We start from the raw sequence: 27,135 nt of genomic DNA on the forward strand, positions 1-27,135 counted from the left end.
GGTTTTGCAGCATTTTACTGAGTTGTATATGCATTATTGGCCCAAATTAAGGTTAACCTAGTTAAGTGCAGGGGTAAAATCCTGGCTCCATTGAAGTCAATGGGGCTAGGGTTTCACCAGGAGATGTAGAAGAGACACTGAGATCTAGAAATTAAAGCATGGGACTCCACTTCAGCAATCAGATTTCTTAATTTTTCTGTAAACTTGCTACATACTAGAGGAGTTCAAGAATTTTCTAAATTTCAGTGAGCTTTTTTGCAAAATGTTTTAATTTTTCATTAAAAGTATTGGGGGATTGTTTTTTTACCAGCTTTTGGCATGGTTGAAGTTTTTTGAAAATTTCAGTGAATTTTCACAAAAAAAGAGATTTTTGTTTCCTCATGTTGTCTACATTTTTCAATCAACTCTACAGCATAATCTTTAGCAAGTCACTTAAACTTTGTTTGGAAAATTATCTTGTTCAAATTTCCCCTATGCTAAGGGGCATTTTGGTTGGGAATACAAGAAAAGGACTAATTTTACCAGATTCTGGAGTTTCCTTTTACTTTTGGAAAGTAGTTACGGACAGTTCTGAGGCTAACAAAATATTCTTTTAAACTGCCATTTCTTGAAAATGAGACACCCAATAATGGGGCAATAAAAGATAATTTTTATGTTTTTGCCCTTAAAAGCCTCTTGCATTAACAGAATTTGACCTTAGTTCATGCATCATGTAACTAATAAGATGTGTGATTTCCCTGCTCAGTCACTGGTTTTTGTTGCATCCCTTCTCCCATTGTCCCTCTGTACTGTTTTAGATTGTAAATTCTTTGGAGCAAGTTTGTGAAGTGTCCAGCACACCTTGGGCCCTATGTAAACATTTTGTTGTGATGTGATTCTAGCAAGACATTTAAAGTATACTAATTAGGGGAACAAACGTTTGGCTAGATCCTCAGCTGGTGTAAATCAGTCAATGGAGCTGTGCCAATTTACTCCCTTTGAGGAACTGGTTCTTTATATCTAATGCTATAAAAAACAAAGGACATATATTCAGATGCAGTGCAGGAAGGTAGAGACAAAATCACCATCCTATAATGACTGGTGACCCATGTGACACTAGCCAGTGGGTCCACAGTTTCTGCCAGTGATGTCTATATTACCATAAAAACATATTCTAATTGGCAGCAATAGGCATTTTTGCTGTTAGAGGCCAAGTACTAAGTAAGCATGGAGAGGGAATTATCTTCTTACACCTGGAGGTAGTTCTTTCAGGTGACAGTACAGGTGTATTCCTGGGGTAGTTTGGGGAAGCTTCCACAATTGCTGCCTGTGCTAATCCATTCTGAAAGGAATTCATTCCCAGTTGTATCTGTCATGCTTCTTTCATGGCTACAGATGTTACAAACTAAGGCCCCTATCCTGCAAATACTTACATGCTTAATTTTATACATGTGAATATTCTGATACCAATGGAGCATACGTTAAGTAACTAAGTTAATTTTGTGTAAGTATTTATAGGATTGGAGCTTTAGTGTGATAGACCATTTTTAGTGTACTGCTTTCTCTTGCAGTATATTTTTAATTCCATCTCCTGCCCACCAACATAATTGTTACATGAATTAGAGAGCTAAATAGCTAACTAATCTTCATTTGGTTATTATTTTTAGGATGCTTTCATGAAAATTATTAAAATAGAGGGTATTAAATCACTGTGGAGTGGACTTCCCCCAACACTGTAAGTTGCAATTTCATATCTTCCATAACATATTTTAAAGGGTAGTTATACTTCATTATTTTGACCAATGAGTATGCTTATTCCTAAGTGTAAATTTTAGACAATTTTTAAGTATCCTAAGTTAACTTACACTTTTGCCTCGACGCTTCCAGTACACTAGATGTAAATGATAACTTCAGCCAGACAATGAGTTTTCTCCATGCAGCCTCTTTGATGCATCCTCAGTAGCTATGCAGGGACATCAAATCTTGGACCATCAATATCCTGCTAATACCTTTCATACTTTTAAGGGCAATATCATTGTTCCCTCTCTGTCAGGTGGCTTTTTAATAGCATCATGTCAGCCTGGCAGGAATAGGAATTAAGACCCAAATCCACAAAGGTATTTTAGGGTTTGTTCACACTTTCCTGGAAATTCGGTGGCAGTCGACAGGAGTTACACAAATTACGCAGAGTAGTTTGCGTAACTCCCGTCGACTGCTTCTGCGTGCTGTTCACATTGCGCTGAGCCAACAGGAAAAGCGTTCCCGTCGGCTCAGCGCTACACTAGTTGAGGAGGTGGACTTATTAAGTCGACTCCCTCATCGATTGAGCGGGTCTCACTGACCGCTCAATCGATGATGAAAGATTGATCTGGCGGCGGCGATTTTGCTGCCGCCAGTGTAAACATAGCCTAACATTCTTCCATTGAAATCAGTGGCAGTTAAGGGCTCAAATATCTTTGTGGATCTGGGCTCAAGAGCTCTATCTACAGAGCACCAATACTGCATTTTTCGTGCCAAGAAAGTGGCTCTTAAGACAAACCTATCATTAATCCTTAAAGCCAATTCCATAACCCATAAATCACAGAATATAGTGCTACAGTCCTCCTGACCCAAGCAATAGCACTGAGCGGAAAAGCTCTGGTACGCCTTCAGTGTTTTCCCAGCACTAAAAATATGAAGACAAAAGTGAAGCTTGTTATTTGTGGTCTAACACTTGGCTATTTCAAGGCTTTAAAGTCATAAGTATCTAAGTGGATCAGGTAGTGTATACCTGAACCAGGCAAGACAGAGTTTTTCTTCAGTACTCAGGCTACACTTCCCAGGAGTAGAAATGGTCTCTTGGGTGGAAGCATACATTTCTTAGGAAGAAATCTGCATTGTCGCCTAATGGTTCTGCATGTATTTCTTCAGGAAATATATCAAAGCTGACTTGCAAGCCTCATCCATTGTTGTTTTGGGGACAATGGCGTGGCATGCTGTAGTGACTCAGTCAGGAAAAAGACTGTGGATATTTCAAGCTTTTGTTTTATGTTAGGCTAAGTTGTTTTATCTACTTACACACTAATGATAAAATCCAACTGTAGGATCTGTGGTCCTTACTATGCTGAAGAACAGGAAAATTTAAATGTGCTTACCCTCCAACATTTTCATTCTTTAAGAAGTAAGATCCACAAATGTGACCCATGCTGGGTAAGATAAAAGAATCACTATCCAGTAGGTAAGTGAATAATAAATCTCACTTTAAGCAGGGCCCGGATCCACAGATGGACTAAGGCATTGTGACGCTGAGAGTTGTGGTACCTAAAAGTTAGAAAATCTCAGGAACGCTGATCCACAAAGTCTGTGTTAGGCACCTAGGCTCCCTATACAATAAATGGGGAGAGATAGACACCTTAGAATGCGATCCACAAAGCTAGCATGCTAGGCAGGGAGTTGCCTAAGCTAGCCAATGGGAGATGCAAAGGAGAGGGGTATTTGTTAAGCCCCGATCCTGTCATGGAGATAGGTGCCTAAGTCCAGTCATAAATAAACCTGCCTAAATAGCATGATCTTGTCCCCTCTCCACTATCCAGCAGAGGGGAACTTAGTGCATGTCTACACTGCAGTAAAAAATCCAAGACTGATCTGTGTTAGGTGACTTGGCCCGCAGGGCTATAAAATTGCAGTATAGACATTCTGGCTCAGGAACACCAGCCCAACCCCAAACATCTGTAGAGCCTGTGTGGATACAAAATTTGTATCCTCATCTGATCTGCAATCCGCAAAATTTGTCCAGGGATATTCTCAATCTGCAGATAGAAAGCAGATATCAGTGGATTTGCAGCGCTCTACTAACTGTTCTAGAGGTCATTGCACACCAGTGACACAGGGCTGTGCCAAGCCCCTGAGCCCCCATCACCCTCCATTTCTCCCCAGAAACCTCCTGCTCCACTGTCCACTCCACACCCGTCGTACCTTCTTCCCTGCTCCAGGCAGGGAGGTTACATCCTGGGCCCTCGTGTACAGTGCCGCTCTCCAGTGGGGGGCTCAGACACCCCTATGCAGTACAACACTTCTTTCAAAATGGCACTTGGCTCATTATGCAGGAGCACATGGGCGTTTTCTCTGTTCTGGGAGTTGTAGTTTACCTCCTCTGAGCAAACTATGAACTACAACTCCCAGAATGCCCAGCAGACTATTGCCACATGTCACAGCCCACTGCTGCCTAATGCAGAGAGCCAAGCTGGACCCAGAGGGCTGGGTGACAGCTGCTCCATTTGAGTGAATGGGTGCTGCAGAGCCCTGTGCAGATACAAAATTTGTATCTGCATCTGAGCCACAATCCGGATAAATGGTCTGCAGTTATCTGCATTCGTGGATATGATGCGGATATCTGCGGATTTTCAGGGCTCTAGACATCTTCAGTCTTGTAGCCCTGAAGCCCAAGCCCTGTGAGCCTAGATCAGCTGACACAAGCCAGCTGTGGGTGTAGACATACATTTTGAGTCCCAGTGCCTGATATCTGTCTCAGAATAAGCCTTCTCTAGTCTAAATATTATGGATCTAGATAGGATCAATAAAGGGCAGATTGTGCCATCCTTATCCATGTTGAGTAGTTCCTTGCATCATGAATAAGGGTAGCACTATCTGGCAAACTATCAAATTTGAAAGAAAATTGTATGTGTTGTGTGACAGTCAGGCTGGATGGCTACAAGAGGGTGCTAGAAAGCTGATATGTCAGCCCCAGAATATTAAAGGCCCTTTTAAGCTGGGAGGAGTATTCCCCAGGCCACTTAGAGGCACCTGAGCCCAATCAAAGACAGCTCCAGGCCTATTAAAACCCTGCCTCTGGTAGAGAGCGTGGGGGAAGACACAAGCTGTTAGAAGGCTTGTGATTGCAGGGAGGTAGACCTCTCTACCCCGGGAGATTGTGCTTCTCCCCACAGGGGGAACAACCAAAACCAAGCACAACCTTGGGGGGAGGAGTGATGTGCCCTACCCCCTCCCTTCCCTCTCTCCACCCCCCGCCCCGAGCCAAACCACCATGACTGCAGCCCCACTGAGGGGGACAGGGAAAGGTATTTCCCCCTGGATCTGGGTTTTATAGACTCCTCTGCCCTCCCTCCACTCCCCGCCCGCCTGCCCGCCCTGGTGTGTCAGATGGGCATTCCTCTAGCCTGTACCAAGGCCCACCCTGAATGCTTTAAGCCAGAAGCACTGAGGGGAGAAGCTAAACGACTCATCCAGGGTGGGGCAGATTTACCCCAGGCTCATTTTGCCAGAGGAGAGAGCCCTAGCCTGGCAGGAGTGAGTGGGTCCCTTGCCACAGTTGATAAGACCTCTGAGCAGTTCAGATCTGTTTGGGGCTTGATGACCAATTGTTCATTCTTGAGTGCTGCCAGAACACAATGTGACATGTTAACAGTCTAAGGCCATATCTGCACTACAGAGCTTACAGTGGCACAGCTGTACCAATGCAGATGCGCTGCTGTAAGATCGTTCATGTAGCCACCCTTTGCCAGTGGGAGAGCGCTTTCCCATTGGCATAATAAAATCATTTCCACGAGCGGCAGTTTCTCCTGCTGACAATGTCCACACCGGTGCTTCTGTCAGTGTAACTTACGTTGCTCAGAGGTGTTTTTATTCACACACCTGAGCAATATAAGTTATACCAACAAAAGTGGTAGTGTAGACAAGTTCTAAGTAATCCACAAGGAACTAACAAAAAGGAGGTGGAGATTAATTTCAGTAGTCATTGCAGGTAAAAGAAAATATTAATGGCCTAAAGTTGAAGGGAACTATATTAATATTGAAGCTGAACTGCTGTTAAAACGTGCTTTCTGCTAGACCAGTTAGACAGTAGAGTAACCTATCAAGGCAGATTGTGAAAACAATTTGGTTCAAGAAGAAGCCAGTATGCATGTATGTTTACCACACAATTGGTTAATGGAGATTTGGTAGAAATTTGTGAATTGCAGAAAATGGACATGTTTTTTCTTTCATCCAAAACACACAGTTGAAATGCATATCCTTTTTTATTTAACCCCCAAAAAATCTGTGCTTGATAACTGATCTAAATTATGTTGGAGGTATCCAGTTTTCTTTGTGGCAATTGATAGACTTCCTTTGTTTTTGTATTTTAGAATAATGGCACTTCCAGGTACAGTAATTTATTTTACCAGCTATGATCAACTGAGTGAAATTTTGAGATCTAAACTAGGAAAAGACAGTAACCACATTCCAGTTCTTGCAGGCTCCATAAGCAGATGTGAGTCCTAATTTATGGTATTTTCTTTACTATTCCTTTTCCAGCTATTATACATTTTAAACCAAATTTGGTGTGGTTCCAAACTCAATAGTCCTCCTCCCCTTGTGTCAGGATGTTTCACCATCACCTTTTTAAGTGGACCAGAAGGGAGCCAAGGTGCTCCATCTCTGGGTTCCAGTCCAGGGATCCAGTTGTGAGCAGATATGGTCTGCTACTTCAGGCTTCTTGTTACCATTGTGAACTTCTGTTAGGCTTTTTTCCCCACAGTGCCTCCTGGGCTGTCTGTACCTCTACCTCTTTCTAGGCCTTTCCTCACCTCTGTAGTCCCTCTCTGGGTACTAGAGTAGTTTTTCCTTGCTACCCTTTTCTTTGCTAGGCTTCCTCCCTTTATGCACACCATCCAACTTCTTCCCCAGCTGGGCTTCACTTTCATTTGGGCCTGGCCCACCCTCCAAGTGCAACCAGATTTATTAATTGCTCTGTCTCTAGTTAACCCTTTCATTACCTGTGTAGGGTGCTACCTCATCACATGCTGCTAAAGACCAATTAATTTCATTCTCATTCATTATCCAATGAATCTAATAAATATAATTGATCACACTATAGTTTAAAGGTAACTAGCAAAGGAAAAAGGAATTGAACTTATGCACCTTTTTGCTTCTTTGGCATGGTATACACTGTGAAGTTAGGTTGACGGAAGCCGCCTTCCGTCAACCACATAATGTATGTGTCTCCACTGCTAGGTCCGTTCTGCTGACCTAACTGGTCGGAAACATCAACTTAATAAAACCACCTCCAAGAGGCATAGCACTAAAATCGAAGTGGATGGGTTGTAAGAATGGCCGGCCATGGAGGCAGAGTGTTGCATAAATGGACATCATTGGTCTCCGGGAGGTGTCCCACAATGCTCCACTGTGATTGCTCTGGACATTGTTTTTAACTCTGCTGCACCGCGGCCACATACACAGGAAACAGCGCTTCCCCTGGTCAAGCCATGGGAAATTTTGAATTCCCATTTCCTGTTTGGCTAGCATGGAGAGCTTGCCAGCACAACTGATCATGGCGACTGCACACCCCAAACACGCTCCAACCTGGAGTAGACCTGAGGTGTTGGATTTCATTAGTCTGTGGGGAGAAGAGTCTGTTCAGGCTCAGCTCTGATTCAGCAGAAGAAACATTGATATCTACAAAAAGATATCGGGGGCATTTTGGAGAAAGGGGCACAACAGGGACATGCAGAAGTGTCTCTTTAAAATAAAAAAGCTGAGGCAGACATTTAAAAAAAACAAGGGGGGCAAACAGTTGTTCTGGCTCGTCACCAAAGACATGCCCCTTCTGTGAGTAGCTGCATGCGGTTCTCAGCGGTGACCCCAGCACTGCCCCCATTCTCCCTAAGAGCCAGGAGCTGTTTTTAACCCTGGAGCAGCCCAGCCAGCCACAGGACAGCATCTGGACCGACCAAGATGCCGGGGAAGGCACATCTGGTGAGTATGTAATATAAATCACAGTGCTGGGGTTATATCCTCTGATGGGTTCAGGTTAATACGAAAAAAAATATTAGGTGTAGTGGGGATGGACTTCCTCATTGGTGCTCCAATTATGCAGAGGGTTGACCTCAGAGAAAACTGTTTATGTGCACAGGGATGGCCCAAGAATCCTCCATGGATATCTCCAGGAAACTTTCATGGAAGCACTCTGCAATCCTTTGCAGAAGGTTTCTTGGGAGGGCAGCCTTATTTCTTCTAACACGATAGGACATTTTCCCATACCACTCTGTTATTAAATGTGCTGGCATCATCACAGAACACAGCATAGCAGCATAAGGACCAGGCCTGTACCCAGATTCTTGCAGCAACTGCTCCCTTTTTGCCTGTTACCCTCAGGAGACAAATATAACATAGTCACCTAGGGGAGATGGTGCAAGTTTACAATACCCATGCTCATAGCAAAAAAAACAGTGCATGTGATCCCCTGCCTGGGATGGTTTATTGGATCCTTCAACTGCAAGTTCCCCGACAACAGCTGTTGTGACCTGCACATGATGTGCTATGTTTGACATCAGCTTATGATATATAAAGAGCTAGATTTTAAAAAACAAAAAAACAAAAAAAAAACCCCCACTTTTTTGCTGCATATTTCTACACAAGGAATTCAGATCCCCTCTCTTCTGGTTTTTCCTAGGAGTCCTTATGGACACTGGAGAACTTCTAGGATTGGGCTGTGACAGATATAGAACATGATAGCTGATTGAGAGGGTACTGGATTTTTATTAAAATTGTTTAGAGGATGTTTGTTTGAAAAAAGATCCTTAAACTATTGGGGGACAACATATTGGACTTGATCATCCCAGCAATTGAAGTCAGTGAGTTGAATATAGAGGGAGATTACTAGAGAAGTTCCTCAAAGTTCAATCGTGGGAACAATCTTATTCAATATTTTTATTTAATGACCTTGGCACAAAAAGTACGAGTGCACTAATGAAATTTGCTGATGATACAAAATTGGGAGGCATCATCAGTACAGAAGAGAATTGAAATAATACACAGGAACATCTGGATAAACTTAAACTCAAGTGACAGAAATGGGATGCAATTCAATAGTATGAAGTGCAAGGTCATTCACTTAAAGTCCAGTAATAAGAATTTCTGCTACAAGTTGGGGGCTCATTAGTTGGAAGTAACGGAGGAGGGAAACCTTGGTGTTTGGGTTAATCACAAGATGGCTATAAGCCACCAATGTGATATGGCTATGAAAAAGACAAATGCAATCCTAGAATATATCAGGCAAGGCATTTCCAGTGGATAGAAAAGTGTATTAATGCCATTGTACAGGGCACTGGTAAGACGTCATTTGGAATACTGTGTTCCGTTCTGGACACCCATGTTCAAGAAAGATTAATTTAAACTGGAATAGGTGCAGAGAACTAATAGGATAATTGGGAATGGAGGGCCTATATTATGAGAGAATACTGGATGAGCTTGACTTGTTTAGTCTATCAAAAAGAAGATTTAGAGAGGGTATGATTGCTCTCTGTAAATTCATTAGGGAGTTAAAGATCAGGAAATGTGAAGGGTAAGCTAAAGGACAATGTTTGCACAAGAACAAATGATATAAACTGCCTATGAACAAATTCAGGCTGGAAATTAGAAAAAAGTTTTTAACCATGATGATAGGGTGAGTTTCTGGAACAGCCTCCCTATAAGAGTTATGTGGACAAAAAAATTCAATTGAGAGAGATTTAGTCCAATTTATGAGTGCAATTCTATGGTGGAGTTGCTTATGGTGGTAGCGGGGAGGGCTCAACAGCCCTAGGGCTCACGTCCACATTATGTCTTGTGTTCCTAAAAGATCATGCTTCAAGATTTCAGCCATCCCAGGAAGGGATTTCTTTCCTCCCCCCATGGATTCTGGGAGGTTTTGGTTTTTTTTCAATTTTCTTCCTCTGATGCATCAGGGATGGCCATGGCTGGCCATGGGACATTGGATAAGGGAGAGCCAGTCCTGTGAGGTGGTAATAAACATTCTGTCACTCAGGTGTGTGCCTGACTAGTTCTTGCTTATGTGCTCAGGGTAACTGATCGCAGTATGTTGGGTCAGAAAGGATTTTCCTCCATGTCAGATTGCCAGTGACGTAGGGTGGTTTTCTTTTTTTCCTTCCTCTGCAACATGTGGGTGTGGGTCATGTGCCAGGATTGTATGTGTATATATTGTTTAATCATAGTCCTGCCAATGCCTCAGGCATTGGTGCACCTTGGTCCTGACTGTTCTTTGCCTGTGGCACATAATAATGTAACTTCCTTTGGGCTGTAGTATTTTGATCTGATTTCAGTGGTTGGATTTAGTGTGCAGTGCTAGGTTGTTGGTGGCCTGTGATGTATAGGAGGTGAGCCTAGATGATCTGGTGGTCCCTTCTGGCCTTAACTCTGGCACTCTAAGCAATATCCTTATCTGCTGATAGAGAAGAGGCTGGCTTGTTAGAGAGTTCCCAGTCTGTGCTCTTTTAGTTAAGGGGTAAGAGAGCTCACAGTCCACATATGAGATCTGAGTCATCTTCTTCAAGTGCTTGCTCATGTCCATTCCACTATAGGTGAGTGCACGCCTCCGTGCATGGCTACCGGAACTTATTTCCCCTTAGCAGATCCTGTAGGGCCGGCTCTGGTGCCTCTTGGAGCCCCGCGCACATGCTGCGGTATATATGGTGCTGCTGGCCCTACACCCCCTCAGTTCCTTCTGTCCACCCATGAAGGTTACTGGAACTGCCTGTGCTTGCATTGCAAGCACTTAATTCCCTGTGTTTTGAACTTTAAGTAATGGTTTTTTGTGTTAATTAGTTAGTTAGCTTAATAACTGTTGTTAGTGGTGGTTAGAGACTTTGAGATAGTCTAGCTGAGACTTTACTAGGAGTGGGTATGCTCCGGTGTCATGGCTTCGAGCTGTGTGTTTCCGGCGGGAAGTCTTTCCTGCTAAGTGACCCCCGCCGCATGAAGCGAGGGGGGGGAAGCCCTTCGTAAGGAGAAGAACGGATCTGCAAGACTTTCAGACCTCCATAAAACCTGCCTGAAAGCCTGGCTCATGGAGCCCCCGACTGGCTCCGAGCCAACCCACTCTGCTGCAGTACCCAATGTGCCATCAGTGCAGAGGGCACCGTCGGCACAGACCCGACTCGGCACCACGAAGAGACAGAATCAACGCTTGGAGCGCAGATACTCTACCGCACCGTCGAAGCAGGCAGGGTGGAGCACTGATCCGTACTGAGGTCAGATCAGAGAGACCTGCTGCCTGAGCCAGCGTCTCCAGCCAGGGAGCTCCCCGGACTCTTGGGAGTGGGGGAGCCCTTCGGCACCTACCGTCACCGTTTACTTCAGAGGCCGTTGGGCGGCAAGAGCCTTGTTGGCTGCCCATACCTCAGAGAGAAGGGGCTGGCGTTACGGGGGAAGCCCGCATTGGGACCCTGTAGGCGTTCGGACTCCGTGGGAGGCCACAGCGGCTTCCTATGGACAGGGGAACAGCTCGCGTTCGGCGAGTGAGCAGTCTTAGCCAGTCACCTGTGTGCAGGGTGAACACTCAGTCTACCGCTCAGGCCCTCAGGCAGGGCGAGCGAACAAGGAGTCTAGTGCTCCAACCCCTAGGCAAGGTGAGCAGAGACGGATCATTCAGGCCCTCAGGCAGGGCGAGCAAACAAGGAGTCTATTGCTCCAACCCCTAGGCAGGGTGAGCAGAGGCAGCGTTAAACCTGGATGCCAGAGACAGCAGCGGCACCGAGGATTCGCCCCGCACCGAGCCTGCGCCAAACTTGGTTGCCGGACACAGACTCAGCACCGAGGAGTTTGCCCCACACCGAGCACCGCGCAGAACCTGCTCACCAGAGTTTGACTCGGCGCCGACATGCATGCAGAGTGCAAAGTTCTTGGTACCGGGATGATGCTCTGGTCAGCCCAGGTCGCCGGAGTGTTGTCCATATGCCTGCTCCGGTCGCACCACAAATGTCGAACCTGGTAGTTGAGGTTGTTGATGTCGAGGGGATATTCTCTGGAGTGACGGAGCACCTGTGGATTGGGGCAGCATCTCCCCCCCACCCTGCGGGCTCGTACCACACAGAGAGAGCTTTTGGGGCAGCCCCACTGTGGTCTTTTGACAGTGCATTAGTGTCCCTTTGAGGAGGTAGTCGCTGGGGGTGCCACCACCAATTAAAGGTGCCAGAGCCCCAGGTGCAGGTAGCCCCAGATGGCCTCAGAGGCAATGGTCACCCCAATGGCAGTATGGAGGCCTGTGGGGTTTCCTGGGGGGGGGACCACAGTCCGTCAACCCCTCGGGGATGCAGTCAGTGCCTCGGGTGCAGGAGAAAGGGCCACCATTCGCCCTCGGACGATGACTTGGTCCCATGAGCAGGGACTCCTGTGGGGACTGCCTGTCGACGGGAAGAAGTGCTGTGTCCCTCCAATCTCCTCCCTCTTCTCCCCGCTGGATGAAGCACGCTCCCAGGCCCTGGTTGATTCAAGGACACACTGGGAACTGCTCAAGAGGTGGCCTCCACCTTGGGGCTGTAGGCGTAGGAGCTAAAGGGGTGTCAGACAGTCTCTTTAATGTGCTAGCAGTGGGCCCCCACAGTGTGGGTAGCCCTCCCGGGACTCAGTGAGCCGCTATGCTGAGACTCTGCCCGGCAGCAGGCGCTGAACTTGTATACCATTGCGGAAGAGGGTACCACGGGAGCTAGAGTAGTGCTCCAGTCATTCTCTGTTGCTGCTGATTCAGTGGGCAGAGCCATACCTCCCACCATTGGCATGTTCAGATGTTAGTGGCTGCAATCCCGGGCTGTCCCAAAAGGTCCAGCAGCCCATCCGGGGCCCTCCCTTGGACGAGTCAGCCTTGTCTTTGGTTCACATGGATGCGAAGCTGTGTGGTCTGAAGGACTCCAAGACCGCACTCTGTTCCCTGGGCCTTTGCACACCACAGAACTTTAGGTGTCAGGCAGGTCCCCAGGGACAGCAGCAGCAGAGGTATCAGCCACTCCTTAGGCCCTCAGTAAGGGTCATCTCGGCGATAGGGCAGTCAGAAAGGCCCTTCCTGATGGTGCACGCAAGGGCAGCATCTAGCCTCTGCCCTCCTTCCAGTTCGTGTGGGCCACAACGCCTTTGGGCCACTGGGTCCTTGATATGGTTTGGTGGGGTAGATCCCCTGGTCATCTCCGCTCCCCATGACACCTTCCCCTTCCTCCCTCTCAGTGGTAATTCCCCATCCAAGAGGTTGAGGCTGCCTCAGCCCAAAGCAGTGGGAAAGGCCCCTCAGGGCACGGCGGAAGAGGTCTTACAATGTGTTGTGGGGAAGAAATGAGTCGCACAGAGACTGCTGGGAGTTAGGGGTCAAGTTTCCATTATGCAACTTTCTGCATCCCATAATGCTGTCTATATCCTATAATTTTCTGGGCTTTTTAAAAAATCCCACAAACGCATGTGGCACTTTTCAGCAGGATGAATGCAAATCAATGATTTTTTGGAAATTATATATAAAAATGGTTTTTATTTAAATCTGATTTTTTCATTTTGTTTAAATTATAATTTTTTTTTCTTTTTAAAAATAAATCTGTTTAAAATGAAGTCTGAATTTAATAGAAACTATATTAAGGTCTAAGCTTATTATAATCTCTTAAAACATTTACATAAAAATAGAGGCTCAAGGCTTCATCAGATTTATCGGAAACTTCTAGTTAAAGGCTGCTTTTTTATATAAGGAAAGAATCGGGGAAAACATCTAACTTTTGAGGTTAAGCTTTATAAATATGGGATAATAGGTCAATTTAAGTGATTCAGGAGACTGTCTCATTTTCAAGAGACTTATGTAAGTAGAAACTTAAGCTCCAGTCACTTTCACTTAGGTGTATTTGAAAAATTTCCCAGGCTGACCTGAAATAATCAGTTTAATTCTCTGCCAACAGTTAATCTCTTTGATTAATAAATCATTTAATTGTGAATGTGAAACCTCCTTTGATAAGAGAAATCTGTGTGTCCACACCATCTAAGGTTGTTTTGTTTAATAAAAATAAATTGTATATGTTGTTCTGTGTGTTTGTTTAAATTCCAGTTACCATCCTAATGCAGCTTGATACAAATCATGAGCAAAAAGTTAATTATCTAGTAAAACAATATATCTTTGATTATTTTCTAACATACTAAAAATGTACAATTAATAAGAATCTGAAAATATTAAGCTAAGTAATTGCTTAAATAAATGTATATAGTCATAGTGTACCATTCTAGGTGGCAAAAAGGTGTACCAAATCTAGTGTAAAGGATCTATTCAGTTGTAAATCAACATGTTTTAATGTTTATATCAACCAATAAAAGTGCACCTTTCTTTAGAAAATAACTGACATACAAATTGAAAAGTTTATTAAAATCAATTATTTAAATCAAGGCTTTCCACTTGATGATTTTAATCATGAATTAAATCAATCCACCCTGCTTTTTGGTGTCTGCCATCTCTGGCAGAAGTATGGATCCCACACGACTGTGCTTTAGTCATGAACATTGCAAATGCAGGATGCAGGATCCTCTAGCATTTGCAGAGCTGCAGGAAGAACTGCAACAATGGAGGGACCTGATCATTTGTTTGAGGACCGATTGCTAAGGGACATCACGAAAAATCTTGAACTGTTTTTTTGCTGTGTTCGCGGAGCAGCTGCAGACATCAGAGCACCACTTCAGGGCCTGAGAAATGAGCACAGACTGGTGGAATTGCATTGTAATGCAGGTTTGAAATGATGAGCAGTGGCTGCAGAATTTTCAGATTCACAAGATCACGTTCCTGGATTGGTGTGCCAAGCTCATCCCAGCCCTCCAGGGCACAGGCATGGGCACCAGAATGAGAGCTGCACTAACAGTTGAGAAACGAGTGGCCATCCCACTCTGGAGGCTTACAGTGCCGGATTGCTACCAATAAATGAGAAATCATTTTTGTTGGAAAATCCTAGGGGCTGATGTCATGCAAGTGTGTAGGGCCATTAATCGTCTCCTGTGATATAGGACTGTGACTTTCAGCAATGTGCAGGACATAGTGGATAGATTTGCAGCAGTGGAGTTCCTGAACTTTGGTGGGACAGTAGACAGGATGCACATCCCTATTTTGGCACCTGCCCACCTTGCCACAGAGTACTGCACCAGAAAGGGCTACTTTTCTGTGGTGGTTCAGGCATTGGGTCACCGATATCAGCGTGGGCTGCTCAGGGAAGGTGCATAATGCTTGCATCTTTCTGAACACAGGACTGTTCAGAAAGCTGCAAGCAGGTACATTCTTTCCTGACTGGTGGAGATTACCATTGGTTATATTGAATTGCCAGTAGTGCTTTGCGTGACCAAGCCTACCCCTTGCTCCCTGGCTCATGAACTATACATTGGCCTCTTTGACAGCCCCAAGGAAAGATTCAGGTCCCAGCTCAAAAGGTGCAGAATGACTTGTGTTAGATTGAAGGGAGGGATGCTGGTGGTGTTTGGTCACAGGATTGGATCTCAGCGAGAAAAATATCCCAGTGGCTATAGCTACCCATTGTCTTGTATGATATCTGTGATGCAAAGGGGGAAAAGTTGCTGCCAGGGCAGAGGTGGAGTGCCTGTCTGCTGAGTTTGAATAGCCATACTCAAGGACAATTACAGGAGTTCAGTCGGGAGCTTTGCTATTGAGGGAGGCTTTGAAAGAGCACTTACATGGTCAGCCAAATTAGCGGTACTGTGCTGGACTGTGTTCTGGCCCTGGGGGCTGTTAGGAATTGTGCTTGCTGTACATTAATAAATAGTACACCGTGTCTTTTACAGAACCTGTGAATTATGTGGTGCTTTCATGTGTTTGGAGCCTGAGAGTTCTGTGGTGCTATACACTTACAAATACTGGGTGCTTTGAGTACCGCTATGCATTCTTCAGTATGTTTGTTGAACTAATAAAGATGAGTTTATTTACAAAAAGTAGAAGTTTGAGTGGCAAATAGAAAATGAAAAACAACCAATGTGCAAATAAAAAAAGAGACAATACAGTACAAATTTGTAATAGAATAGAATTTTAACATTAGAATGGCAGCAAACATTACTGTCCATTTTGGCTACACATACACAGACTTGTGAGAGCCAGGGTGTATGCGAAGCTTTGGCTGTCCTTACTGTCCCCCAGAATGGAGTGGTAGGAATTTGACCCACAATGCCATGTGGAATGTAGGCTGTGTGTAGGGAGCTGCTACCAGAGAGTTCTCCATGGGCTGCAAAGGGTGGCGAGTCCATGATTGTTGGACTTATTCATCAACCAGAGTCTGCAACATTTGGTTTGCTGCCTGAGAAGCTTCATTATTTCCTGGTGCATCTCCCTCTCTTTTTCCTGCTGAGATTCCTGGGTCTTTCTACATTTTCTCCTGTACTTTCTGTCCCTCTCCATGCCATCTGCCATGTTGACTGTCCATGCCGTTTCTTTGCATTCCAGTGCATCACTAGCCTGCATGATCTTGCTGAACATATCCTCCCTAATCCTCCTCTTTCTTCTGTTCATCAGGGTCAGGCATTGAATGAGTGTGGAGGGCTGCAATGGCAGAAGCTACAGATAAAACAGACAAATGTATTATGAAATTTACAATTCCAACAGGAAGGGAAAGATAATTTTCAAAACTCCCTTCCCTTAAATTTTAAGAAAATATGCTTTTTAACACTTCAGCTTTAGATAGTGTCTCTGCACCACACTGCTCTCCAGCCCCAGACATAGTGAGTGTGGCCTGCTGAAGGGGAAGGTGGAGGGTGTTAGGATTAAGTATAGGTCCATGCCACTGAATATTGGCACTGTTTTTGACTGGTGGTGGTTTTGGCTGATATTTCACTTCTGAGGGTAACAAAGGCACAGAGAGCACAGCTGTTGCTGGCTTCTGGAAGTTGCTAGCTTATATTTACTGAATGGTGCATCACAGAGTGGGACTGGGAAGTGTTCTACTGCATCGGAAGAAATAAGGCTGCCGTCCCTAGAGAAATTCAGGAGAGGATTGCAGAGCATTACCGTGATCATCGAGATCTCTCCAGGAGGATACAAGGGACATCTCTATGTATAGAAGCAAAGTGCTGTGCATGCTCCCCCATCCCACCTAATGCAAGAGAGGAATGAAAAGCAGATGCCAGCTCTATCTGTTTGTTGTACCTCTACCTTTTCTCATATGAGTGAAATAATGAAAAGTCGATAACTGTGTCTTGTTAACTTGGGAATGGGCTGGGCACCATCTTTACATTTTAACATTTTTAAGAAAAAATGCATGCACACGCTTACTCGAGGTTCCTTCCCCTTCATCAGGCTCATCCGTACTCAGCTGGTGGGACTGCCTAGACTGCAGTGGAGTCTCAAACAGGTCCTCGCATGGCTGGACACCCGTCCCCCACCGTGATTCCCCGCTCCTCCCTGTTCATGCAGGAGTCTGTCTCTGGCTTCTCCAAGATATCTATGGTGGTCTGTGGGGTGCTGGTGATGCGTCTTTGCCAATCAGGAAAAGGCATTTAAAAATATGGGTGTGTTTGAAAAGATGGGGGTGGTTTCTGGTCGCCATGGCAACATAATTCAGAACTGTGAACACAGCAGTCACTGTTGGGCATTGAACTGTTAGGGTTGACATAGGTCGTACAGTGTCTACGTCACATTGCATTGAGCTCAGTAGGACAACCATGGCTCAAGGCAGTTTGAGGAGATGGTTTTACTGAGTCACCGTGACAGGGCGCCTATGTTGGCCAAAGACAAATTTGAGTGTAGACACATGCACTAACAGGTCGACACAAGGCAATGTATGTCAATCTAAGTTTGTAGTGTAGACCCCAAGGTATTACAGCAAGCCAGGATCGAATCTATAGCATGCTAGTTTGTCTCACACTAACTGTTGATGGGGTCTCTGCTACCATGAACTAAAAGTTTTGTAGCATTCATTATGGAACTTTTGGTGTGTGGTAGTATGGTCCAACTGGTGTGTGGCAAACTAGTGTGCAAACCCTGGTTTGCCATGCACTCAGGGTATGTCTACATTACAGTGGCACAGCTGTTGTGCTGCACGTTTGCTGCTGTAATGTTAGATGCTTTTGACACTGATGGAAGGGGTTTTTCTGACTGTATAAATAACCTAGTCTCTAAGAGATGGTGTCTAAGTTGACAGAAGAATTCCTTTGTTGACATAGCTGCTGCATATACATTGTGGTTAGATTAACCTAAGTACATTGCACAGAGTGCAAAATTTTTCACAGCCCTGAGCAATACAGTTAGGTCAACCTAAATTATGTGTAATACAGGCTTAAGTCTCTATGTAGACTTAGCCTTTGATCTTGTGGCTGAAAGGAACCAAAAATATAGAGTGAGGGAAAAGTTGGATTATTTTAGTGTTTGAGCAATTGCTCTATTAACAGAATTGACTGTTTTAAAGTATTGCTAATGAACCTTAATTTTTTCTCATTTTCAGTGGGTTCATTAACTGTAGTAAGTCCACTGGAGCTGATCAGAACTAAAATGCAGTCTCGCCAGTTATCTTACAAGCAACTGCATATATGCATCAATAATACAGTGGCCAAAGATGGCTGGCTTTCACTCTGGAGGGGCTGGAGTCCTACTGCTCTTAGAGATGTACCTTTCTCAGGTAAGGGTTTATCTTACATCAAAGTTTGCATTATGGAGAATACTTGTCAGTTCCCTTACATTTTTTTCCTTATACTTTGATAATTAGAGCCACACGCTATAATATTAAGGTTGAGAGTGCTTTGCTATTCCAAGTGCTTTAAAATCCATATGCTGAATTGGACTCTCTTAAAATTTGCTGTACTTCATTGGGATGTAGGGTAAGTTTAATGGTCCAAATCTGGGGTAATTTGAGCAAGGAGTTCTCCAGGTATAGCACCCTGTAAGCGTGCCCTTCTGGGGGCAGCGTCGGGGGTTCCCCTGTGAGCCCTTCCTAGAGGGGGACCGGTCTTCCTGGCTCTCCCCTGCTGGGAGGTCGCCCAGTCCTTCGCCCCGGCCTGTAGGCAGGGCTGGTAAAGCAAGCAGTCTAGTGCCCGGCCTGTAGGCAGGGCTGGTCAGGCAACAAACAGTCTAGCGTCTGGGATGGTAAGGAGAGTAGGGTTCTCCCGGGGTGGCTCGGGAAGGAGGGAGGGGGACACAGGCCCACCCGTCTCCACTGCGTCCCAGCCCAGGGCCCTAGCAGTGGCAGGGGTGCCTGCCACTGCGTTGGCGGGGCTCCGGCCGCAACACGCCAACCAGGTTGCCCCGTACTCAGCCTCCGTTCAGGGCTGCCCCTGGGCTCCTTCCTTCCCGTACCAACAGGTACTTGATTCCTCCAGGTTGCCGGGATGTGGTAGTCCCATCAGGCCCTCCTCATCCACCGGTGGCAACTCCGGCAACTCCATGGGCTCCTCCTCGGAGGGGAGCTCCTCCAGGTCCTCCGGCCCCCAGGCCGCCGGTAGGGCCGGTAGGTTCTCCGGGTCCCAGGATCGGTACCGCTCGGGTCTATCCTCCTCTGGTTCCCTGGCAGCGGGTAGCCTGGGCGGGCCCTCCTCTGGCTCCCGGGCAGCGGGCGACTCAGGTGGGCTCCCCTCCGCCTCCCAGGCAATGGGGGACTCAGGTAGGTTCTCCGTCAGTCCCCAGTCTGGGGTTAAGACGGGCCTTTCCCCTTCAGCATGGGCCTCGGGCCTGGTTCTAGCGTGGAACCTCCAGGGAGAAGCATCCTTCTCCCTCGGCTGTCCCTGCCTGACTGAGCTCGCAGGCCGGGGTTTTAAAGGCCTGGCCCCGCCTCCCTGCTTCCGGTCAGGTGATCTTCTTCTGGGCTCTAGCAGCCAGGGTGGGTTTGGTTCTCCCTCTGGGTCCCTCTCAGAGGGGAACCATCCCTCCCGGCTACACACCCCATTAAAAATAATGTTTACAAAATCCCCTGGTTCTTCTAACCTTTTATTTTTTCACACAGTTAGAGCTCAAACTGTCCTGATTCTCCCCCAAACTGATTTCACCCACTCGAGATTTATCTTAGCTAATGCATGACACCTACTCACCTGTTGGGGAAACAATATTTCAAAAGCTATTGAGGGTTAAGTTTGCAACTCCAGCTCAGTTTAAAATAAACTGACCTGCCAATGACAGTGAAATGTGCATGTACAGTAAGATTCGGGCTGTTGCAATTTAGAGGCTCTGCAGGCAGCCTAATGTCAGTAACTGGGGGAATTCAAGGTGATATGCTATGGTCACTGAACCTGACCAGCACCTCTGTATTGTGAGTTTGTGTCTTATCCTTGACAGCTTTTATAGCATGCGTGTTGTGCATGTTACTTGCTGTCTGCATTCTGCCCTTTTGGAGCCTTATTGGAAGTTTTGTCCTGAGATCAATATTTCTGATTTAACATCCAATATTTCAAAGTGCTCTAAGGTTCACATACAGCATCTGATTTTGCTTTTGGAAATGTTGCCAAAGAAGGTAGAATTAAGTAGAGAGAAGATGAGACTGTCATAAGCAATTAGGATAATGTTATCAGGACTCATACTGGTCAATGATTTCCTGAACAATGGGAGTGAACATCATCAAAGAAAAGCAAATCACTGAGTCATTTGGTCAAGAGATTGCTAATACACAGTCCCTCTAAAATGAGCTGCTAGTAACATTTTTAGGTTCTGATAACTTTTCTGGTGCAGAACTATGGAAAATCTAAGCATTCTTTCATTAAATGTATAGCATGGACTGCCCCTGAAACCAGCTATTGAACAGGACCAAGAACTAGTTCAGAAATATTTAAATTATTGCACTACAAAAGCTTTTGTACCTCTGCTTATAGACAGTAAGACAGCTGTATGAGTTGTTGCTTACTCAGAAATACTTTTGTGAGCGAAACACTGATTATATTTATTAGAAGATGCTTGTCTTGTGCAACCCAGTGAAGCAGCTAAGTATTTCCACCTGTGTGTCTAGTGCCATGTTTGTTGGTTCATTGTAGTCTACTTCACTGAAGGACATCTTTGTCAATGATGTTCTTATACATCATCTTTTGATCTTCTCTTTTTCCATCTTCCACCAAGTGGTGTCCTTTCAAGGTCTTGTCGAAGGGTATGTCTACACTGGGGAGTGAAGTCAGTTTAATTTCAGTCGACCTTCACTCGCCAAACTTTAGGAGTTGGAGGACCGTGATCACACCACACTCATTGTGTCGATAATGAAAGCAGTGCACTGTGGGTCGCTATTCCAGAGTGCAACTAACTGCAGGGGCTTTTGGGAAGGTTGTCTGTTGTCCCAGGATGCAACATCCTCCCTTCCCCTCATCTTGTCCAAAACAAACAGGTGAATGCTTTTTCGCACCATTTTTCAAAACCCTTCTATTTCTGCTGCACATATGCCATTGCCAGAGAGGCATGGAGCCCGCTCAGCTCTGCACTATTATTGTGAGTATCACAAACACCTCATGACTTATTCTGCAGTATTTTGAAGGCCGAGACAGGAGCCACAGTACGGAATATTGCGATGTTCTTCTTTGAATAGTGTCCCTGTGGGTGCTCCACTTTAGGTGTCAGCACATCCTTGTGTCATCAATCGGAGATTTTTGCTAGTAGTGCTTGTCCAGGTTGTGCATGCGCCATACCGGTCTTGTGGTGCCGTTGGCGTCCTTTTTGGCACACACGACCCGGCCCCCCTCAGTTCCTTCTCAACCATCCACAGTCAAAGACGGAGGCTCCACAACATAAGACCAGCAGAAAAAGGCACTTAACCCTGCCTGGCACCACACACAAGAAAAGAAAATCACTGATCCCGGCAGCTAAACGACTAAGTACCAAAGAGGCTACAGGTTCCTTGGGTACATTATTGATCACAGTGCCTAAAGAGCCCTCTTGCTTTGGCATGGAGCAGAAGGATAAATCAGGGCACCTCCATGCTGGCGCAGCACCACTACACCTAATGGTCCACAAAACGATGAAAAGTGTCCCGACTTTGGCACCATTGGAAACCGACCAGAGTGACGGCACCGACAACTGCCGAATCTCACGTTCCAGTGCCAGTGGTTCTAACAACCTCTTCTGAACTTACCTCTGGCACCAAGAGGATCCTGGCACTGGCACCGGCACCGACTGCACCAGCACGGACTACACCAGTTCCGAGGAAACATATGGAGAAACACAGGCACCATGACGTGAGGAGGAATTTTTAATATCCTCCCCCATATCTCCACTCTATGGAACGAATACCTCTCCTGCGCATTTTTCTCAGGACAAGCTCATCTCACTCATATCTTTCTCAAGTGACAAGGACTATGATGAAAAAGAGGCAACATTCTCCCCTCAGCTATCCTCTCCTAAGTGGCAGGTTGTCAAATGACATCCACACTCCAAAATGCCACCACACCCATGGTTTGGGCCCTCATGGTTTGCTCCACCCGCGCCTTACCATATGCATTGGCCGAGATAGGACATACGGTCCTCTTATTCTGCTTCCTGGAGCAGACCTTCCACCTTGCATAAACACAGATCCAGGTCACCACCTATGTCCACCCCAACAGCAACTGAGCCTGAGCCATCAGAGATCACAGAGGAGAACATACAGAGGGAAACCTCATCACCCTCTCACAATTCGTTGTCCTCCCCAGCTGAGGCCATAATCCCTCTGCCATCACCACCACTGATGATTTTTGACAATTCCAGGACTTATTTGAAAGAGTGGCTGATAATTTAGAGATCCCACTCCAGGAAGTAGCTGAGGCACAGCATAAGCTCCTAAAAATTTTACAAACTTCAGCCTCCTCGAAAATTGCTCTCCCTATGGATGACGCCCTGATGGAGCCTGCCAATAATATCTGGCAAACGCCAGTTACCATTCACCCCACCTGTAAAAGGGACGACAGAAAATACTATGTCCCACCAAGGACACAGAATACCTTTTCACCCACTCACCACCGAACTCCCTGGTTGTAAAAGCTGCCAACCAGAGGATTAAATAGCAATACCACAAGTCCACACTTCAAGACAAGGACGATAAGAGACTTACTTGGGAGGAAGGTATATACTTCTGCAACCCTGCAGTTAAAAGTTGCAAACTATGCAGCCCTTTTAGCAAATTACGATCACAACAACTACGGAAAATTATCTGAATTTATTGAGCATATAACAGACAACAAGAGGGAACAATTTCAGTCCATCATAAGGGAGGGGCAATTGGTTGCAAGGACGGCTCTATAAGCCTCCCTTGATGTGGCTGATACAGCAGCCAGGACAGTTGCAACAGTGGTGGTCATGCATAGAGCTTTGTGGTTACATTCAGTGGTTCTATCCAAACAACTCCAGACCACCATCAAGGACCTCCCCTTCGATAAGAAAAAGTTGTTTGTGGAAAAGACTGATGATGTGGTGCACACCATGAAGAACTCTCGTGCTGTGCTCTGCACTCTTAGCATCTACACACCTGCCATGAGGAGAGAACCTTTTAGATACCAGCCATACAATTCCAGGTACCAATACAACCCACAATGTAGTAGGTATGACCCCACCACCTAACAGACAACGAACCTAATGACACAGGCAATTGAATCAGCAGCCATCAACATCCTAGGCTGCCCCCTCTAAACCTCAGTTTTGAGGTTTTGATCGAGGGTCTGCTCAACCTCCCTAAGCTTCCAGAACCACAGACAAACACCATCCTTTTCAACCATTAACTACGCCCTTTCTATCCATCTTGGGCGAACATCACAATGGACAAATGGATCTTGGAGATCATCCGATCTGGATACACTATCCCTTTCATCTCCACATCAACTATCCAAACCCCTTTCCCGTCCCTCTTCAGAGACCCATCTCACGAGTACCTATTGAACAAGAAGTCGAACATCTATTATAAATAGGTGCCATAGAACGCATTCCCCCTCAACACAGGGGCAAAGGGTTCTACTCCCCGTATTTCCTGACCCAAAAGAACGGTGGTTGGAGAACAATCTTAGACCTCAGAAAGCTGAACAAATGCATAAAGGTACAAAGATTCAGGACGGTCACTTTGTCTACCATAATCCCGACACAGGGGGACTGGTTTGCAGCCCTCAACCTCCAAGATGTGTACTTCCATGTTCCTAGTCATCCTGCTTACAAGAGATTTCTCAGGTTCCTTCTAGGAACCAATCATTATCAATACACGGTGTTACCCTTCAGCCTTTCCACTGCCCCAAGGGTTTTCTCCAAAATACTTGCCATTGTAGTGACTCACTTATGCAGGAAAGGAGTCACCATATTGCCCTACCTGGACAATTGCTTGATAAAGGCTCGCAGCCAGTTGCAGGCCAGGCAAGTGGTACAATTTACAATCTCACTCTTTCAAAAGCTTGGGCTGATGATAAACATCACGAAATTCACCATAAAACCTGTTCAGCAAATAGATTTTATAGGGGCACACTGAGACTCCATCACAGCCAGAGGATCCTTACTAAGACACAGGTTCGACACAGTAGTGAACCTGCAAGCTGCAATATAAAACAGCCCAACCGTAACTGTTCGCACCTGCCTTCAAATGCTAGGACATACGGCGGCAGCTACCTTTTGTCATACAACATGCCTGACTTCATATATGAGCCCTCCAAATATATCTCTCAACAGTGTACAGACCTCACAGATATTCACTGCACAAGATAGTAACAATGTTGAACAAAATCAAACAATCATTGACTTGGTGGACACATCCCTGCAATATAACATTGGGCGTTCCATTCACATAAGAAACAACCTTCATTATGATAATCACAGATGCATCCCTCATAAGCTGGGGAGCACATTTACAGGAACATGCAGTCCAGGGGAAATGGTTCACGCACAAAATGGCGCTATATAAATCTACTGGAGTTACATGCAGTTTGCAATGCTTGCCTCCATTTCTTATCTATCATAGGAAACAAATCCATAAAAATAATGACAGACAACATTGTGTGCATGTTTTACATCAATCAACAGGGAGGAGCAAGATCCAACTCCCTTTGCACAGAAGCGATAAAATTATGGAATTGGTGTATACAGTACAGTATCAACATTTCAGCGACCTACTTACCTGGAATTCACAACACCACTGTGGATATCCTCAGCAGGAGGTATGCCATCGACCATGAGTGGGAGCTACACAGCGGAGTCCTGCAAAACATTTTTCAACGGTGGGGTCACCCCACAATAAATCTGTTTGCCACGACCCACAAGCACAAATGCCCCCAATTTTGTTCAAGAGCGGGACGAGGAAGGGGGTCAAGAAGGGATGCATTCCTCCTCAGTTGGAGCACAGAGCTCCTTTACGCATTTCCGCCCATCCCTCTAATAAACAAGACCCTATCCAAAATAAGAGAAGACAAAGCGAGGGTTATAATGATAGCCCCAGTGTGGCCGAGGTAAGTATGATTCACTTACCTGACGCAGAAGTCAGCCCGCACGCCAATCTCTCTACCTCTCCTCGAGGATCTGCTTCCCCAGGAAATCACCCAGATCTGAGGAAGTTACATCTAACAGCCTGGTTCCTAACTGGTTTCAACAAGCGGAACTAGAATGTTCAGAGCTCATTAAATATGTATTACTAAACAGCAGACAATCTTCTACCAGAAAAACCTACCTCCAAAAATGATGCAGATTTGCCTCTTGGTGTCAACAGAGCCAGATCCCGGCCATATCCACATCAGTTGCAGCCATACTTGAATACCTTCTCATCCTGAAGAAAAGAGGGTTATCAACTGGCTCTCTTAAAGTGCACCTAGCAGCTCTTGCAACCTTCCACAACCACATTGATGACAACACAGTATTCACACACTCAGTCGTCAAGCACTTCATGTCTGGCATTCAGAACTCATACCCAGACATTTGTCCTTCCACACCACTGTGGGACCTGAACCTAATCCTAAAAACTATCACTAAACTGCCATTTGAACCATTAGCCACCTGCTCTCTAATGTTTTTGTCCATGAAAGTATCACTTCTAGTGGCCATAACATTGGCAAGACGTGTAGGGGAACTCAGAGCACTCATGGCTCATCCACCATACACAATACTCCACAAAGACAAAGTGACCCTTAGGCCTCATCCAAAATTCATTCCCAAGGTCACATCACCTTTCCACCTGAATCAACCTATTCATTTACTCACCTTTTACCCAAAACCACACGCCAATCCACAGGAGGCACTTTTCCACACCTTAGACATGAGATGGGCTATAGTGTTCTATCTGGATAGAACAAAGCCATTTAGAGCATCACCCAAACTGAATCAATTGCAGATAATTGCAAAGGAAAAGCCATAGCCACACAAAGGCTCTCAAAATGAATTTCAGGCTGCATCCATATATACTACAAACAATCATGTATCCTACCACCTCAAATGATTAGAACACACTCTACAAAGACTGTCTCCACATCCACGGCCTTCCCAAGGAACGTACCAATAGTAGAAATCTGTAAAGCAACCACCTAGACCTCAGCCCACACTTTCAGTGAACATTATGCGATTGACCAAGCATCATGATCAGATGCAGTTGTACATCTTTCAGTGCTCTCCTCCATACCCCCTCTCAACACCAAAGTCCCTCCAGCCATCTAAGGATACTGCTTGAGAGTCTCCTAAAGTGGAGCACCCACAGGGACACACATCTCAAAGAATCTCCGTTACTGCACAAAGTGAGTAAACCTCTCTTACTCAAGCCGCCCTGCTACAAGCCATAGAGCGAAACAATTCCCATTTGCTGCAGGCTGTCACACACCAGCTGCAGTCGATGGAGTGCTATTTCTGGTCCTGGGGAAACAAGCACTGACTGGTGGGATCGCATTGTTATGAAGGTGTGGGACGACGAGCAGTGGCTGCAGAATCTTCGTATGTGAAAGGCCACTTTCATGGAACTTTGCACAGAGCTGTCTCCAGCCCTGAAACTCATGAATACTCACTTGAGACCTATTTTGACAGTGGAGAAGCGAGTGGCCATCGCTCTGTGGAAGCTAGCAATGCCAGACTGCTACCAGTCAGTTAGGAATCAATTCAGAGTCGGGAAATCCACTGTGGGAGCTGCTGTGATACAAGTGTGCAAGGCAATTAATAAACTTCTGCTAAGAAGGGTAGTGATTTTGGGAAACATGCAGGACATAGTGGAAGGGTTTGCTGCAATGGGGTTCCCAAACTGTGGCAGGGCGATAGATGGCACACACATCCCTGTCTTAGCCCCAGACCACCTTGCCACAGAGTACATAAACCGTAAGGGATACTTTTCAGTGCTGTTGCAGGCCCTTGTGGATCACAGAGGACGCTTCACAGACATCAATGTGGGTTGATCTGGAAAGGTGCATGACACGCACATCTTTAGGAACTCAGGTCTGTTAAAAAAGATGCAAGCTGGTACTTTCTTCCGTGACCAAAAATTAAGTATTGGTGATGTTGAAATGCCAATAGTGATCCTTGGGGAC

The 27,135-nt window shown here is 45.6% G+C and overlaps 1 protein-coding gene across 2 annotated transcripts in view; it reads left to right on the plus strand.

Moving 5' to 3' along the window:
• The window catches only part of SLC25A40 (solute carrier family 25 member 40), a 56,913-nt gene that overhangs the window by 3,883 nt on the left and 25,895 nt on the right, over positions 1-27,135 (plus strand). For both annotated transcript variants that reach the window (XM_067562257.1, XM_067562258.1), the window contains 3 exons: positions 1,647-1,714; positions 6,102-6,226; positions 18,177-18,350. In XM_067562257.1, coding sequence (XP_067418358.1) covers positions 1,647-1,714; positions 6,102-6,226; positions 18,177-18,350 — 367 coding nt within the window. The remainder of the gene's footprint in view (positions 1-1,646; positions 1,715-6,101; positions 6,227-18,176; positions 18,351-27,135) is intronic.

The sequence above is a fragment of the Emydura macquarii genome, unplaced genomic scaffold (genome assembly GCF_026122565.2).
Source record: "Emydura macquarii macquarii isolate MOO-44397 ecotype Brisbane River unplaced genomic scaffold, CSIRO-AGI_Emac_v2 contig_2422, whole genome shotgun sequence".
NCBI classification, from domain to species: Eukaryota; Metazoa; Chordata; order Testudines; family Chelidae; genus Emydura; species Emydura macquarii.